This window comes from Canis lupus, chromosome 15 (assembly GCF_011100685.1).
Source record: "Canis lupus familiaris isolate Mischka breed German Shepherd chromosome 15, alternate assembly UU_Cfam_GSD_1.0, whole genome shotgun sequence".
Lineage (NCBI taxonomy): Eukaryota > Metazoa > Chordata > Mammalia > Carnivora > Canidae > Canis > Canis lupus.
The window spans coordinates 51,573,942-51,588,366 of NC_049236.1; the positions used below are offsets into that span (position 1 = coordinate 51,573,942).

At 37.9% G+C, this 14,425-nt stretch overlaps 1 protein-coding gene across 1 annotated transcript; it reads right to left on the bottom strand.

Moving 5' to 3' along the window:
• Window positions 1-7,745: 7,745 nt before the first annotated feature.
• Window positions 7,746-8,769, bottom strand: LOC612475 (cyclin-dependent kinase 4-like). The gene is given in 3 exon segments (XM_038557610.1): window positions 7,746-7,977; window positions 7,980-8,162; window positions 8,164-8,769. Coding segments are annotated over 3 exon segments (921 nt in total). The 5' UTR covers window positions 8,743-8,769; the 3' UTR covers window positions 7,746-7,818.
• Between the last annotated feature and the right edge of the window lie 5,656 nt (window positions 8,770-14,425).

A 14,425-nucleotide genomic window follows, 5' to 3' on the forward strand; every position in this document is an offset into this window, starting at 1 on the left:
GGGCTCCAACACTATGTTGAATAAAAGTGGTGAGAGTAGGCATCCTTGTCTTGCTCTTGATCTTAAGGGAGAAGCTTTCAGCTTTTCTGCTGTTGAATGTGGTGTTAGCTATGGGCTTGTCGTATAATGCCTTTATTATGATACATTATGTTCTATTTGTATCCACTTTGTCAAGAGTTTGTATCATAAATCAGTATTGGATTTTATCAACTGCCTTTTTTTTTAAATTTTTATTTATTTATGATAGTCACAGAGAGAGAGAGAGGCAGAGACACAGGCAGAGGGAGAAGCAGGCTCCATGCACCAGGAGCCTGATGTGGGATTCGATCCCGGGTCTCCAGGATCGCGCCCTGGGCCAAAGGCAGGTGCCAAACCGCTGCGCCACCCAGGGATCCCATCAACTGCCTTTTTTACATCTGTTGAAATGATATGATTTTTATCCTTCATTTTGTTAATGTGTTATGTCACACTGATTGATTTGCAAATTTTTTTTTTTGATTTGCAAATGTTGAACCATCTTTCCATCCCTGGAATAAATCCCACTTGATCATAGTGTATGATCTTTTTTTTTAAGATTTTATTTATATATTCATGAGAGACACAGAGAGAGAGGCAGAGACAGGAAGAGGGAGAAACAGGCCTTGTGGGCAGCCCGATGTGGGACTCAATCTCAGGATTCCTGGATCACGCTCTGGGCTCTGAAGGGAGAGGCTCAACCGCTGAGCCACCTAGGCATCCTGTGTATGATCTTTTTAATGTATTATTGAATTCAGTTTGCTAATATTTTGTTGAGGATTTTTGTATCGAGGTTCATCATGAGTATTGGCTTGTAAATTATGTGTGTGTGTGTTTAGATGTCCTTTGGTTTTGTTATCAGGGTAATGCTGGTTTCATAAAATGAATTTAGGAGCATTCCCTTCTCTTCACGTTTTTTTGTTTGTTTGTTTTGTTTTTTTCTTTTTTGGAGAGTTTGAAAAGGGTAAGTATTAAATCTTTGAATGTTTGATAGAATTCACTGGTGAAGATGGCTAGTCCTGGGCTTTTATCCATTGGGAGTTTTTTTTACTACTGGTCTATTCAGATTTTTTATTTCTTCATGATTCCATCTTTGAAGATTGTGTATTTCTAAGAATTTATCCAAGTTTTCGAAGTTGTCCAGTTTGTTGGTATATAATTATTCATAATTGACTCTTACTATCCTTTTATTTCTGTGGCATCAGTAGCAATTTCTCCTTTTTCGTTTCTGAGTTTATTTGAGCTTTCCCGTTGTTTTTTTTTTTTTAAGATTTTATTTCTAAGTAATCTCTGTACTCAACATGGGGCTCAAATTTACAACCCTGAGATCAAGAGTCACATGCTCTATGAACTGACCCAACCAGGTGCCCCAGCCCTCTTATTTCTCAATGAGTTTAGCTAAGGGTTAATCAATTTACCTTTTCAAAGAACCAGCTGTTAGTTTCACTGATCTTTTCTATTGTCTCTCCTACTCTATTTCCTTTATTTTTGCACTGATATATATGATTTCCTTCTACTAACTTTGGGCTTTATTCTTTTTCTAATTCCTTTAGGTATAATGTTAGATATTTTATTTGAGATTGTTCTTGTTTCTGGAGGTAGGTAGACCCGTATGGCTTTAAACTTCCCTTTAGAGCTGCTTTTGCTGCATCCCATAGATTTTAGTATGTTGTATTTCCATTTGTCTCCATGTATTTTTTAATTTCTTCTTGATTTCTTTATTGTCCTATTGGTTGTTAAGTAGCATGTTTAATCTCCATATATTTGCGATTTTTCCAGTTTTCTGCTTATAATCGATTTCTAGATTTAAACCATTATGGTCGGGATCCCTGGGTGGCTCAGCAGTTTGGTGCCTGCTTTCGGCCTAGGGCATGGTCCTGGAGTCCCGGGATAGAGTCCTATGTCGAGTTCCCTGCATGGAGCCTGCTTCTCCCTCTGCCTGTGTCTCTGCCTCTCTCTCTCTCTCTCTCTCTCTGTCTCTCATGAATAAATAAATAAATAAATAAACAAACAAACAAACAAACAAACCATTATGGTCAGAAAAGATGCTTGATATGATTTCAGTCTTGTTCATTATTGAGACTTGTTTTGTGGCCTTGCATATCATCTGTCCTGGAGAATGCTCCATGGCATTTGTGAAAATTGTGTATTCAACTGTTTGGCAGCTTCTTTTTTACGTCTATTTTATGGGCCTAGCACAAGAATAATTGACGTGGGGTCTGTACATGAGCCAGCCAGAAGCTATGCTACCCTCCCAAGCCAGTAATATGCTGCTTTTTTTTTTTTTTTTAACATTTTATTTGTGAGAGAGGGAGAGCATGAACAGGGAAGGGTGGGGGCAGAGGGAGAGGGAAGGAAAGTCTCAAGCAGACCATGTTCAATATGGAGCCCAACGCAGGGCTCGATCTCAGGACCATGAGATCACAACAGAAGCCAAAACTGGATACTTAACCAACTGCACCACCCAGGTACCCACAAGTAATGCACTTTTAAATGTTTAATTAAACGGACTCTTTGGGAAGTAGGATGGGACCTGATTTCTATTATTTGCCTATTTGTGTGGTGTAAATACTGTCAGTATAGTCAATTTCAGATTTCCAGTATGATGACAATGCATCACCTTGTGATGCTCAACTCAGAGAGTTAGGAAAAGATGCTCAATAGCACATCAGTATATAGTATTTCTACCATACACATGTAATAGATGTAAATAATGTAAAGAACACCAAGAAGGATAAAATGTAAAATAATTAGGGAGTGGTGAGTTTTTAACTTCAATATCATTGCTTTTAATATATAATGGTTCGTCATAGTTTATGTAATTTAATCTGTAGTGATGGCTGTGTTTAACAGGTGGCTCACTGTTACTTAACAATTTAACACTTGGCTTGCCTATGCTAGCACATCATTGTTCTTAACTTTAAGAGCTGCTTTTAAGTTTGCTCTTCCCTGATATTAGAGATACTGATAAAGAAGCATAGGAGCATTGGTCTAGCCAAGTTCTAGGAAATCTTTAGTCCCAGATTAGTTTTGTTATTGATGTGAAGAGTGAGTATAACTGGGGTAGAACCAGTCAAATTACTAGTGATCCATGATCTGATTTGATTTGGTGAATAATGTTATGATTGATACTCCCTATAGCTTTCTAGTGAATTGTGAAGTCTAAAAGATATTTGAGAGGTGATACCCATTTTATCAATCTTCTTCACATGTAGTTATTTTTTTAAAATCTCACTATCCGGGATCCCTGGGTGGCGCAGCGGTTTGGCGCCTGCCTTTGGCCCAGGGCGCGATCCTGGAGACCCAGGATCGAATCCCACATCGGGCTCCCGGTGCATGGAGCCTGCTTCTCTCCTCTGCCTGTGTCTCTCTGCCTCTCTCTCTCTCTCTCTGTGACTATCATAAATAAATAAATTAAAAAAAATAAATAAAATCTCACTATCCTATTTTTAAAGAATTCTAGGAAATAAATTTTATAGTCTTCTAATAAGTTGCACAATTGTTCAGGGCCAGTTCATATCACTGATGTCCCTTCTGAGGTTGGTCCAGGACCAAAACGATCTGTAAGAATGAATTGGATGCGACTTTTCCTCTAATGTTTGCCACATCATTAGTCTAACAGGATTATAAAGGTCTTGACCTATCTCAGAAATAGATGCTATTATCCAACTTTATTAAACATGCTTCTCTTTAAGGGATTAAAAAAGGAAATGAGTAGAGCTGCCAGCCAAGAAACAAGAAACCACCCTTTTAATTCTTGAACACAAAAGTCTAAGTTGTAAACCTGATAAAACTGTTTTTGAGAATATGATTGGAATAAAATAGGAAACATTTTTCAGCCAAATGGCATCATTTGTAAGAGCAGTTAAAATGTGACAGATGGTAGGAATGTATCTTAAAATCATGCATAAACTCCTTTTCAGGATATGCTTCCTGAATATTTTCCATATACCAGGAGAAAAATGTACTGCATTATGAAATGTCCCATAGCAGTGAATTTAAATATGCTTATCCCAGCTTATTTTTAAAAATATATATTTGTGAGAGAAGTCAGATAATATGGCTGTCTTTAGAAGTAGTTATTGAATCTCAGAGCTAATAATTTCTGTTAACCAGGATAACTACGATCCCTAGAGCCAGATCCAAGGCCTGGTTTTTATAGCCCCTGAAGCTAAGGATGTCCTTTTACATTTTTTAATGATGTAAAAATGGACAGGAATATGCAACAGACAGTATTTATGGTCTGCAAATCCTAACATTATTTACTATCTGACCCTTTACAGAAAAATTTGATCCAAAAGGTCAAAAACTGTGACAGCCTGTGGGCTAGATATGACCTACAAGGTGTATTTTGCCTAAAATATATTTTATTTTTTAATTTAAATTACTTGCCAACATATTCACATGCAAAATGTCACATGCAAATTGAAACTTTTCAGCTTCTTTTGGAAACTGGATGATTTAGTAATTCTCAATCCTCATTGCACATGACAGCAAATCAGCTAGAGGAAGTAGGACTGGCTCAATGGTAATGAGTTCTTTTCTTGGAAGAATGCCAGCATATAATAGCTTTCTTCTGTATTTTTTTAAAGATGTATTTATTTGTTAGAGTGTGTGCCCACACACTGGAGCAGGGAAGGGGCAGAGGGAGAGATTTTTTTTTTTTAAGAGAGAGAGAATCTTAAGCAGACTCTTTGTTGAGCAAGGAACCCCATGTGGGGCTAGATCCCAGGACTCTGGGATCATGACCTGAGCCGAAATCAAGAGTCAGACACTTAATTGACTAAGTCACCCAGGCACTCCACAGCTTTCTTCTTTAAGTCACAGTTTTATTTCAAGTTGACAAACTGACCTGAGATCACACTTTAGTTTCAACTTTAAAATTGCAGAACAAAAAATCCTGGTACTATTTTTAAAATTTCATTGTATTAAATTTATAAATTAACAGGGATATTTGATATCTTCATGATGATGAAGCATCCTATTCAAGAACCAAGAACAACTGACATCTTTCCACTTGCTCAAGCATATCTTTGTGTTTTTCCAGTGATTGCATAGTTTTCTTTACATAGATTTTTCACATTTCTTTCTTTTTTTTAAATTTTTATTTATTTATGATAGTCACACAGAGAGAGAGAGAGAGGCAGAGACATAGGCAGAGGGAGAAGCAGTCTCCATGCACCGGGAGCCCGACGTGGGACTCAATCCCAGGATTCTGGGATCACGCCCTGGGCTGAAGGCAGACGCTGAACTGCTGAGCCACCCAGGCGTCCCAGGGCTTTTTTTTAATTGGAGTATTGGCATACAATATTATATTAGTTTCAGGTGTACAATATAGTGATTCAACAATGCTATACATTGGTGCTCACTGTGAGAAACATAGTCATCACCTGTCACCATGTAACATTATTATATTAACTGTAAGTTAATGTATGCTGTACATTTACTGTACTGTACTGTAAATATACTGTACTTTTCATCTCCATGACTTATTTATTTTATAACTGGAAGTTTGTGCCTCTTAATCCCTTTCACTGACTTTGTCCAAACCCCCCCCCCCCACACACACACAACTCTGTTACCTCCCCTCTAGTAACTACCAGTTTATTATCTGTATTTAGGAGTCTATTTTTTCATTTGTTCATTTGTTTTGTTTTTTAAATTCCACAAGTGAAATCGCATGGTATTTGCCTTTTTTTGTCTAACTTATTTCGCTTAGAATAATACCCTCTAGGTCTATTCATGTTATTGCAAATGGCAAGATTTCATTCTTTTTTATGGCTGAGTAATATTTCATTGTATACATATACATCTTTAGCCATTCAGCCATCAGTGGACATTTGAGTTGCTTCCATTTTTTGACTATTGTAAATAATGCTTCAATAAACATAAGATTGCATGTAACTTTTCAAATTAGTTTCATTCTTTCTGGGTAAATAGTAATGGAATTCCTAGATTATATATTTCTGGGTTTTTTAGAGTTTTACTTAAATAATCTCTACACCCAGCGTGGGGCTTGAACTCACAACTCTGAGATTAAGAGTTGCATGCTCTTAAAAAAAAAAAAATCTCATGCTTTTCTGACTGAGCCAGCCATGTGCCCCTGATATTTCTATTTTTAATTTTTTGAGGAAGCTCCATACTGTTTTCCACATGGCTGCACCAATCTACATTCCCATAAACAGTGTACAAGGGGTCCCTTTTCTCCACATCCTTGCCAACACTTGTTATTTCTTGTCTTTTTGAAACTAGCCATTTTGATTGGTGTGAGGTGATAATTAATTGTGGTTTTGGTTTGCGTTACTCCTAACGATTAGTGATGTAGAGCACCTTTTCATGTGTCTGCTGGCCATCTGTATATCCTTTTTAGAAAAATGTTCAGGTCCTCTGCCCATTTTTTTTAAAAAGATTTATTTATTTATTTATTCATGAGAAACACAGAGAGAGAGAGAGATAGGCAGAGACACAGGCAGAGGGAGAAGCAGGCTCCATGCAAGGAGCCCGACATGGGACTCAATCCCAGGTCTCCAGGATCACACCCTGGGCTGAAGGTGGCACTAAACCACTGAGCCACCCGGGCTGCCCTCTCTGCCCATTTTTTATTTTTATTTTTATTTTTATTTTTTTTCTGCCCATTTTTTAATTGGAGTGTTTGGTTCTTTTGGTGTTGAGTCATAAATTTTTTACACATTTTGGATATTAATCCTTTATCAGATCTCTCATTTACAAATATCTTCTCCCATTCAGCAGCTTGCTTTTTTGTTTCATTGATGGTTTCCTTTTCTATGCTAAAGGTTTGTATTTTGGTGTATTCCCAATAGTTTATTTTTGCTTTTATTTCTCTTGCTTGAGAATACATATCTATAACATGATGCTAAGGCTAATGTTAAGAGATTACTGCCTATGGGTTTTTTTTTAAGATTTTATTCATTCATGAGAGACAGAAGAAGGCAGAGACATAGGCAGAGGGAGAAGCAGGCTCTCTGTGGGGAGCACAATGTGGGACTGATCCCAGGACCCCAGGATCATGACCCAAGTCAAAACCAGACACTCAACAACTAAGCCATCCCGGTGCCTGCCTATGTTTTCTTTTAGGAGTTTGATGGTTTCAGCTCTCACATTTAGACCTTTAATCCTTTTTGGTTTATTTTTGTGTGTGCTATAAGAAAGTGGTTCAGTTTCATTCCTTTGTAGCTGTCTGTTTTTCCCTATACCACTTATTAAGGAGACTGTCTTTTCCCTATTGTACAGTCTTGTCTCCTTTGTCATAGATTAATGGACTATATAAGTGTGGGTTTATTTCTAAGTTCAGTGTCTTGTTCCATTTATCTATGTGTTCATGTTTTGGTGCCAGTACCATACTGTTTTGATTACCATAACTTTGTGGTGTATCTTGAAATCTGAGATTACGAAGATACCTTCTCAAGATTGCTTTGGCTAGTTAAGGTCTCTTGTAGTTTGATACAATGCTGTTGGTATTTTTTTTCTTTGTTTTGTTTTGTTTTTCCTGTATAAAAAAGATCCCAATATCAAGATAGAAAGGGGAGAACAAGGGACATACCCCTTGGTGTATGAAAATGGGGAGGAGGGGGCAGGAGAAGGATAAGCCTCAAAAGGAGAGGTGGAAAGGGAATGTCATTAAGGCAGCCAAATATTCTCTGTAAAAAGTGGGAGTTGTTTCCACAGCCTCAGAGATGAAGGCCAAGACTGCCTTCTTAGTTTGGGGAGCTCTCCACTCAAGTGTTCCAAGGAAGAGAAAAGACAGCTTCTCTCCTCTTGCTACTGTGGCAGCCGTTCCACTGCTCACTCTGGGTTACCTTCTGCCTTTTGTAGATAAGAGTGCTGCAGGGCTCGGAAGGCAGAGATTCGCTTGTGTGGGTTAAAAGTCAGCATCTCCAGCAGCAGCTGTGCTCCAGACTCCTCCATCTCAGGTACCACTGTGTGTACTGGACGGGGGCCCTCTCGGGGGAAAAGGCTCCTCGGGGCAGAGACACATCTCGGGGCCAGTCATCCTCTGGGGGCAGCCCGATCAGGTCCAAGATTTTGCCTAACTGGTCAGCTTCAGAGTTTCCACAGAAGAGAGGCTTGCGAACGAAACATCTCTGCGAAGATACAGCCACTCTCCACATGTCCACGGGTGTTGCATAGTGTTGCATACGTAGACTGCAGAAGAACTTCTGGAGCAGGATACCAGAGTGTAACAACCACAGGCGTAAGTGCCATCTGGTAGCTGTAGATTCTGGCCAGGCCAAAGTCAGCCAGCTTGACTGTCCCACCACTGGTCACCAGAATGTTCTCGGGCTTCAGGTCTCGGTGAAGGATGCAGTTGGCATGAAGGAAATCTAGGCCTCTTAGAAACTGGCGCATCAGATCCTTGATGGTCTCCACTGGCAAGCCCGGTGGGGGTGCCTTGTCCAGGTACGTTCTCAGGTCTTGGTCCACGTGCTCAAACACCAGGGTCACTTTGGTCTCCCGGTCGGTTCGGGCAGTGGCGCAGACGTCCATCAGCCGGACAACGTTGGGATGCTCAAAAGCCTCCAGCCTCCTCAGCAATGCCACTTCAGGAACTGTGCTGATGGGAAGGCCCCCTCCGGCACCTCCTCCTTTAGGGACTCTAACGCTCTTGAGGGCCACGAAGTGGCCGCTGTGCGGATCATGGGCCTTGTATACCGTTCCATAGGCACCAACCCCAATCTCAGCCACTGGCTCGTACCGAGGAGTAGCCATTCTCGGATCAGAGAAGACCCTCACCCGGCGCCGGGTGCTGCAGGGGCGGCCCATTACAGGAGCTCTGTCCGGGGCGGCTGGACGCTCCGGCCCGACCATAGACAGTGCTGCTGGTATTTTGATAGGGGTTGCATTGCATCTGCAAATTGCTTTGGGTAGTGTGGACATTTTAACAATACTAGTTCTCCCACTCTGTGAGCCTTGGTGTATCTTTCCATTTGCTTGTTTCGCTTTCAATTTCTTTCATCAGTATTTTTATAGTTTTCAGAATATACGTCTTCCATCCACCTCCTTGATTAAACTTATTCCTAGGTATTCTATTTTTTTATACACAATTGTAAGTGGGATTGTTTTCTTAATTTCTTTTTCTGCTACATTATTAGTTTATAGAAATGCAACAGATTACGTGTATTAATTTTGTATCTTGCTATTTTACTGAATTTATTTATTCTAATAATTTTTTGGTGTAATCTTTAGTGTGTTTTATATGTGGTATCATGTCATCTGGAGATAGTAATAGTTTAACTTCATCTTTACCAATTTGGATGCCTTTTATTTCTTTCTCTTGTCTGATTGCTACAGCTAGGACTTCCAGAACTGTGTTGAACCAAATTGGTGACAGCAGACATCCTTGTCTTGTTCCTCATTTTAGAGGAAAGACTTTCCTGTTTTCACTGTTGAATATGTTAGCTGTGGATTTTTCCTATGTGACTTTTATTCTGTTCTTTCTAAAACCACTTTGTGGAGAGTTTTTACCATGAATGGATATTTTATTTTGTCAAATGCTTTTTCTGCATCTATTGAGGTGGTCATAATGGTTTTTATCTTTTGTTTTGTTAATGTGACGTATCACATTGATTGAATTGCGAATGTTGAACAACCAGTTGCATCCTTGGAGTAAATCTCACCTGATCTTGGTGATTGCTGGTTTAAATGTATTATTGAATTCAGTTTGCTAATTAGCTAATTGCTAATATTTGGTTGAAGATTTTTGCATCTGTGCTCATCAGGGATATTGGCCTACAGTTTTGGTTTGATTGGGTTTGGATTGGTTTTGGTTTTATATTGCTTTGTTTGGTTTTGGTATCAAGGTAATTCTGGACTTGTAGAATGAATTTGGAAGTATTTTGTCCCTTCTATTTTTTTTTTGGAACAGTTTGAGAAGAGTAGGTATTAATTCTCCTTTAAATGTTTGGTAGAATTCACCGGTGAAGCCATCTGGGTCCAGCACCTTTGTTTGTTGGGAGTTTTTGATTACAAGTTCATTTTCATTACCAGTAACTGGTCTGTTGAGACTTTCTATTTCTTCTTGATTCATTTCTAGAAGATGATCTGTTTCTAGGAATTTATCCATTTCTTCTAGATTCTCCAATTTGTTGGCATATAATTTTTTGTAGTATTCTCTTAAAATTCTTGGTATCAATTGCAATTTTTCCTCCTTCATTTCTGATTATGTTTGAGTCCTGTCTCTTTTTTTCTTGATGAGTCTCACTAAAGGCTTATCCATTTCCTTTATGTTTTCAAAGAACCAGCTCTTAGTTTCAGTGATTCTTTTCTATTTTTTAGTTTTAAGTTTTGTGTATTTCTGTTCCAAACTTTATTATTTCCTTTATTCATCTAATTTTGGACTTTGTTCTTTTTCTTTCTTTTTTTTTTTTAAGATTTTATTTATTCATGAGAGACACAGAGAGAAAGAGAGAGAGAGAGAGGCAGAGACACAGGCAGAGGGAGAAGCAAGCTCCATGCAGGAAGCCCAACGTGGGACTCGATCCCAGGTCTCCAGGATCACGCCCTGGGCTGAAGGCGGTGAGCCACCCGGGCTACCCCTTTGTTCTTTTTCTAATTCCTTTAGACGTAAAGTTAGGTTTCTCGAGATAGTTCTTGTTTCTTGAGGTAGGCCTGTATCACTATAAACTTCCCTTTTAGCACTAAAGTTGTGCCTTAGTTGTGTCTCAAAGATTTTGTACTATTATGTTTTTATTTTTCTCCATGTATTTTTTATTGTCTCTGATTTCTTTGTTGACCAATTGGTTATCTTATCTGTAGCATATTATTTAGCCTCCAAGTATTTGTGGGGTTTTTCTAGGTTTTTTTCTTATAACTGATTTCTAGTTTCATACAGTTGTGGTCAGAAAAGATGCTTGATATAATTTTAGTCCTCTGAAATTCATGTAGTCTAATGTATCATTCAAAGCCATTGTTTCCTTGTTGATTTTCTATCTGGATAATCTATCCATTGATGTAAATTGACTGTTAAAGTGACCTACTATTATTGTAATATTGTTCATTTCTCCCTTTATGTCTGTTCATATTTACTTTATGTGTTTAGGTGCCCCTATGTTGGGTGGTGCATAGTTATTTATAATTGTTACATCCTCTTGTTGGATTGATCCCATTATCATTATGGCATTATGTAATATCCTTCTTTGTCTCTTTCTACAGTCTTTTTTTTTTAGTCTATTTTGTCTGACAAAAGTACTTCTACCCTTGCTCTTTGTTTTGGGGAGTTTTTTTTGCTTTCATTTACAGGAATATCTTTTTCCATCCTTTCACTTCCAGTTGGTATGTATCTTCAGATATGAAATGAGTCTCTTGTAGGCAGCATATACAAAGGTCCTGGATATTTTTTTTTAATCCATTCAGGCACCCTATCTTTTGATTGAAATATTTACTCCATTTATATTTAAATGATAGCTGTGTACTCTGCCATTTTGTTCATTGTTTTCTGTTATAGTTTTTCTTTTTTTAATAATAAATTTATTTTTTATTGGTGTTCAATTTACCAACATACAGAATAACACCCAGTGCTCATCCCGTCAAGTGCCCACCTCAGTGCCCGTCACCCAGTCACCCCCACCCCTCCTCCCTTTGTAGTTTTTCTCTATTCCTTTCTTCTCTTGCTCTTGCCCTTGTGGTGTGATGGCTTTCTTCAGTGTAATGTTTAATTTCTTTTCTCTTTATTTTGTGTGTACGTATTATAGGTTTTGATTTATAATTACCATTAGGTTTATAGATAACATCCTATACATATAGCAGTCTATATTAAGTTGATGGTCACTTAAGTTCAAATACATTCTGAAAGCACTAAATTTTTACTCTCTCCTATATGTTTTATGTATATGATGTCATAGTTCACATATTTTTATTTTGTGTATCCCTTGACTAATTTTTGTAGATTTTATTTATTTTTCTACTTTTGTATTTTAACCTCCATACTGGCTTTATAGGTAATTAATCTACTACCTTTACTATATGTTTGCTTTTAACTATAAAACTTTTTCTTTTCATAATTTTTTTCTAGTTATGGCTTTTCACTTAAAGAATTCTTTTTAATATATCTTTCTTTTTTAAGATTTGTTTATTTTGAGAGCACGAGTATACATGCAAGCGGGAAGAGGGGCAGAGGGAAAGGATCTCAAACAGATTCCCTGCTGAGCACAGAGCTCGACTTGGAGCTTGACCCCACAACCCTGAGCATATGAGCTGAGCTGAAATCCTGAGTTGGATGCTTAACCAACTGAGCCAACCAGGACCCCTCCACACACACTTTAACTTTCTTCTACAGCTGGTTTAGTGGCAATGAGCTCCTGAACTTTTGCTTGTAAAACTATCTCTCCTTCAATTCTTTATTAAGATATACTGAAATTGACAGACATTTGGTCTATTTTCAGGTTCATGCTATTTCCAACAATATTTTCAAAAAATTTCCAAACATATCTATTTGCACATTTGTGGGAGTTTTGACGATGAATTCCTTAAGAAAGAAAGAAAGAAAGAAAGAAAGAAAGAAAGAAAGAAAGAAAGAAAGAAAGAAAAGGAAAGGAAGAAAAGAAAAGAAAAGAAAAAAAAAAGAAAAGAAAAGAAAAGAAAGAAAAGAAAAGAAAAGAAAAGAAAAGAAAGAAAAGAAAAGGAAAAGGAAAAGGAAAAGGAAAAGAAAAGAAAAAGATGTCCCTATTCATGAGGAGCAGATCCTCCAAAAAGAATGAGAAGTATAAGGCAGAGCTGAATTTTATAGAAGAGGAAGGGTAATGGCTTTGAAGACTTTTTAAACTGCTCTTGCCATGGGTTTTTAGAAATGAACTCTACGTAATTTTTTATTAAACAGATCTGTATAAAATGAGCTAGAAATCTATTATCAAAAACAGATTTGTAAAAAAAAAAAGTACTGACTTTTAGCTGGAACCTATTAATAAAAAGAAAATTTGTAATTACTATTCACACATCTTTAGTTTAAAGATTACTTTCAAAAGATAAAGCCTAAGTGCTTTCTAAACGACATCTCTAAAATAAAACTTACCAATTAGGAGACCGGAGTTGCAGAAAGGGTGAGTTATTTTGCAAGCCTGAACTTGGAAGGCATCGTGTTTCTCATAACATTTTGAAAAGTCACTATGGGAACTTTTTACACATTTAAATTGAACAGATGTGTAATTTTTTTCTGTCTAGTTGTGGTTGTTACCATGTTTAAATAAATGTACTTCTTGCTTACATGTGTTTCCTGTGTTATGTGAGCTCTGGGGACCCACACCTGACTGAGTTTAACTTGCTTAACAATTTCCATCCAACCAGATTTGGTTTGATTCTTAGGTCAACTGGAACAAATATTTTGCCTTTAACTACCCTAATAAAATCAGTTTGTTATGGGATTGAAATGGCCTGCTTGTTTGGGTTTTTTTGCTTGTTTGTTTTTAATGGACAAAAATGTACTTTATAACAATTCCCTTAGGGATCCAAAAAGATTACTTCTTTTTTGGAACAGTGTCAGCATTTGGCATAGCACAGCTTCAGGGAATAAAGTACCAGGATATCAAAATTATTTTGCATAACTATAACGGAAAGTATCTAAGAGGTTGCTTAACTTTTCTCACATGTGAACAGAATAGAAGCCGTGACAGCCACGTTATGTTGCAATGCTATAATATCATTTTAGGGGCACCTGGGTGGCTCAGTGGTTGAGCATCTGCCTTTGGCTCAGGGCGTGATCCCAGATTCCCAAGATCGAGTCCCGCATCCGGCTCCCTGTGGGGAGCCTGCTTCTCCCTCTGTGTCTCTGCCTCTCTCTCTGTGTCTCTCATGAACAAATAAATAAAATCTTCAAAAAAAAAAAATCATTTAAGGGCAGCCCTGGTGGCTCAGTGGTTTAGCGCCGCCTTCAGCCCAGGGCGTGATCCTGGAGACCTGGGATCGAGTCCCGCATCGGGCTCCCTGCATGGAGCCTGCTTCTCCCTCTGCCTGCGTCTGTGTGTGTGTGTGTGTGTGTGTGTGTGTGTGTGTGTGTCTCATGAATAAATAAATAAAATATTTTTAAAAAAATAAAATCATTTAAAAGTAAGATGATTAATGTTGGAACCAAATATATTTTGAAGGGTTGACCTTCTCTGTACCAGACATAAGCTGCTTGAGAACATGTTCATTTTTCATTTCTATAGGCCCAGAGCACCTCACACAGAATTTGACACAAAAGACTTGCAACTTCATAATCTCCTGCCCCAAACAGACGCTGAGCATTGCTTATCAATGCTTTTCTTGAAGTTATAATTGGCCCTATTCCAGAAGGCAGCTGTTACTTTCGGTCAGCTTTTCCTCAGTCCCTACAATTATTTCAGACATTTGCCACCCAGGCCTCTCTGCTCAACCTCACTTTCCTCAGTTTCCTCTATTTAAAAAACAAAAAACTTAAATT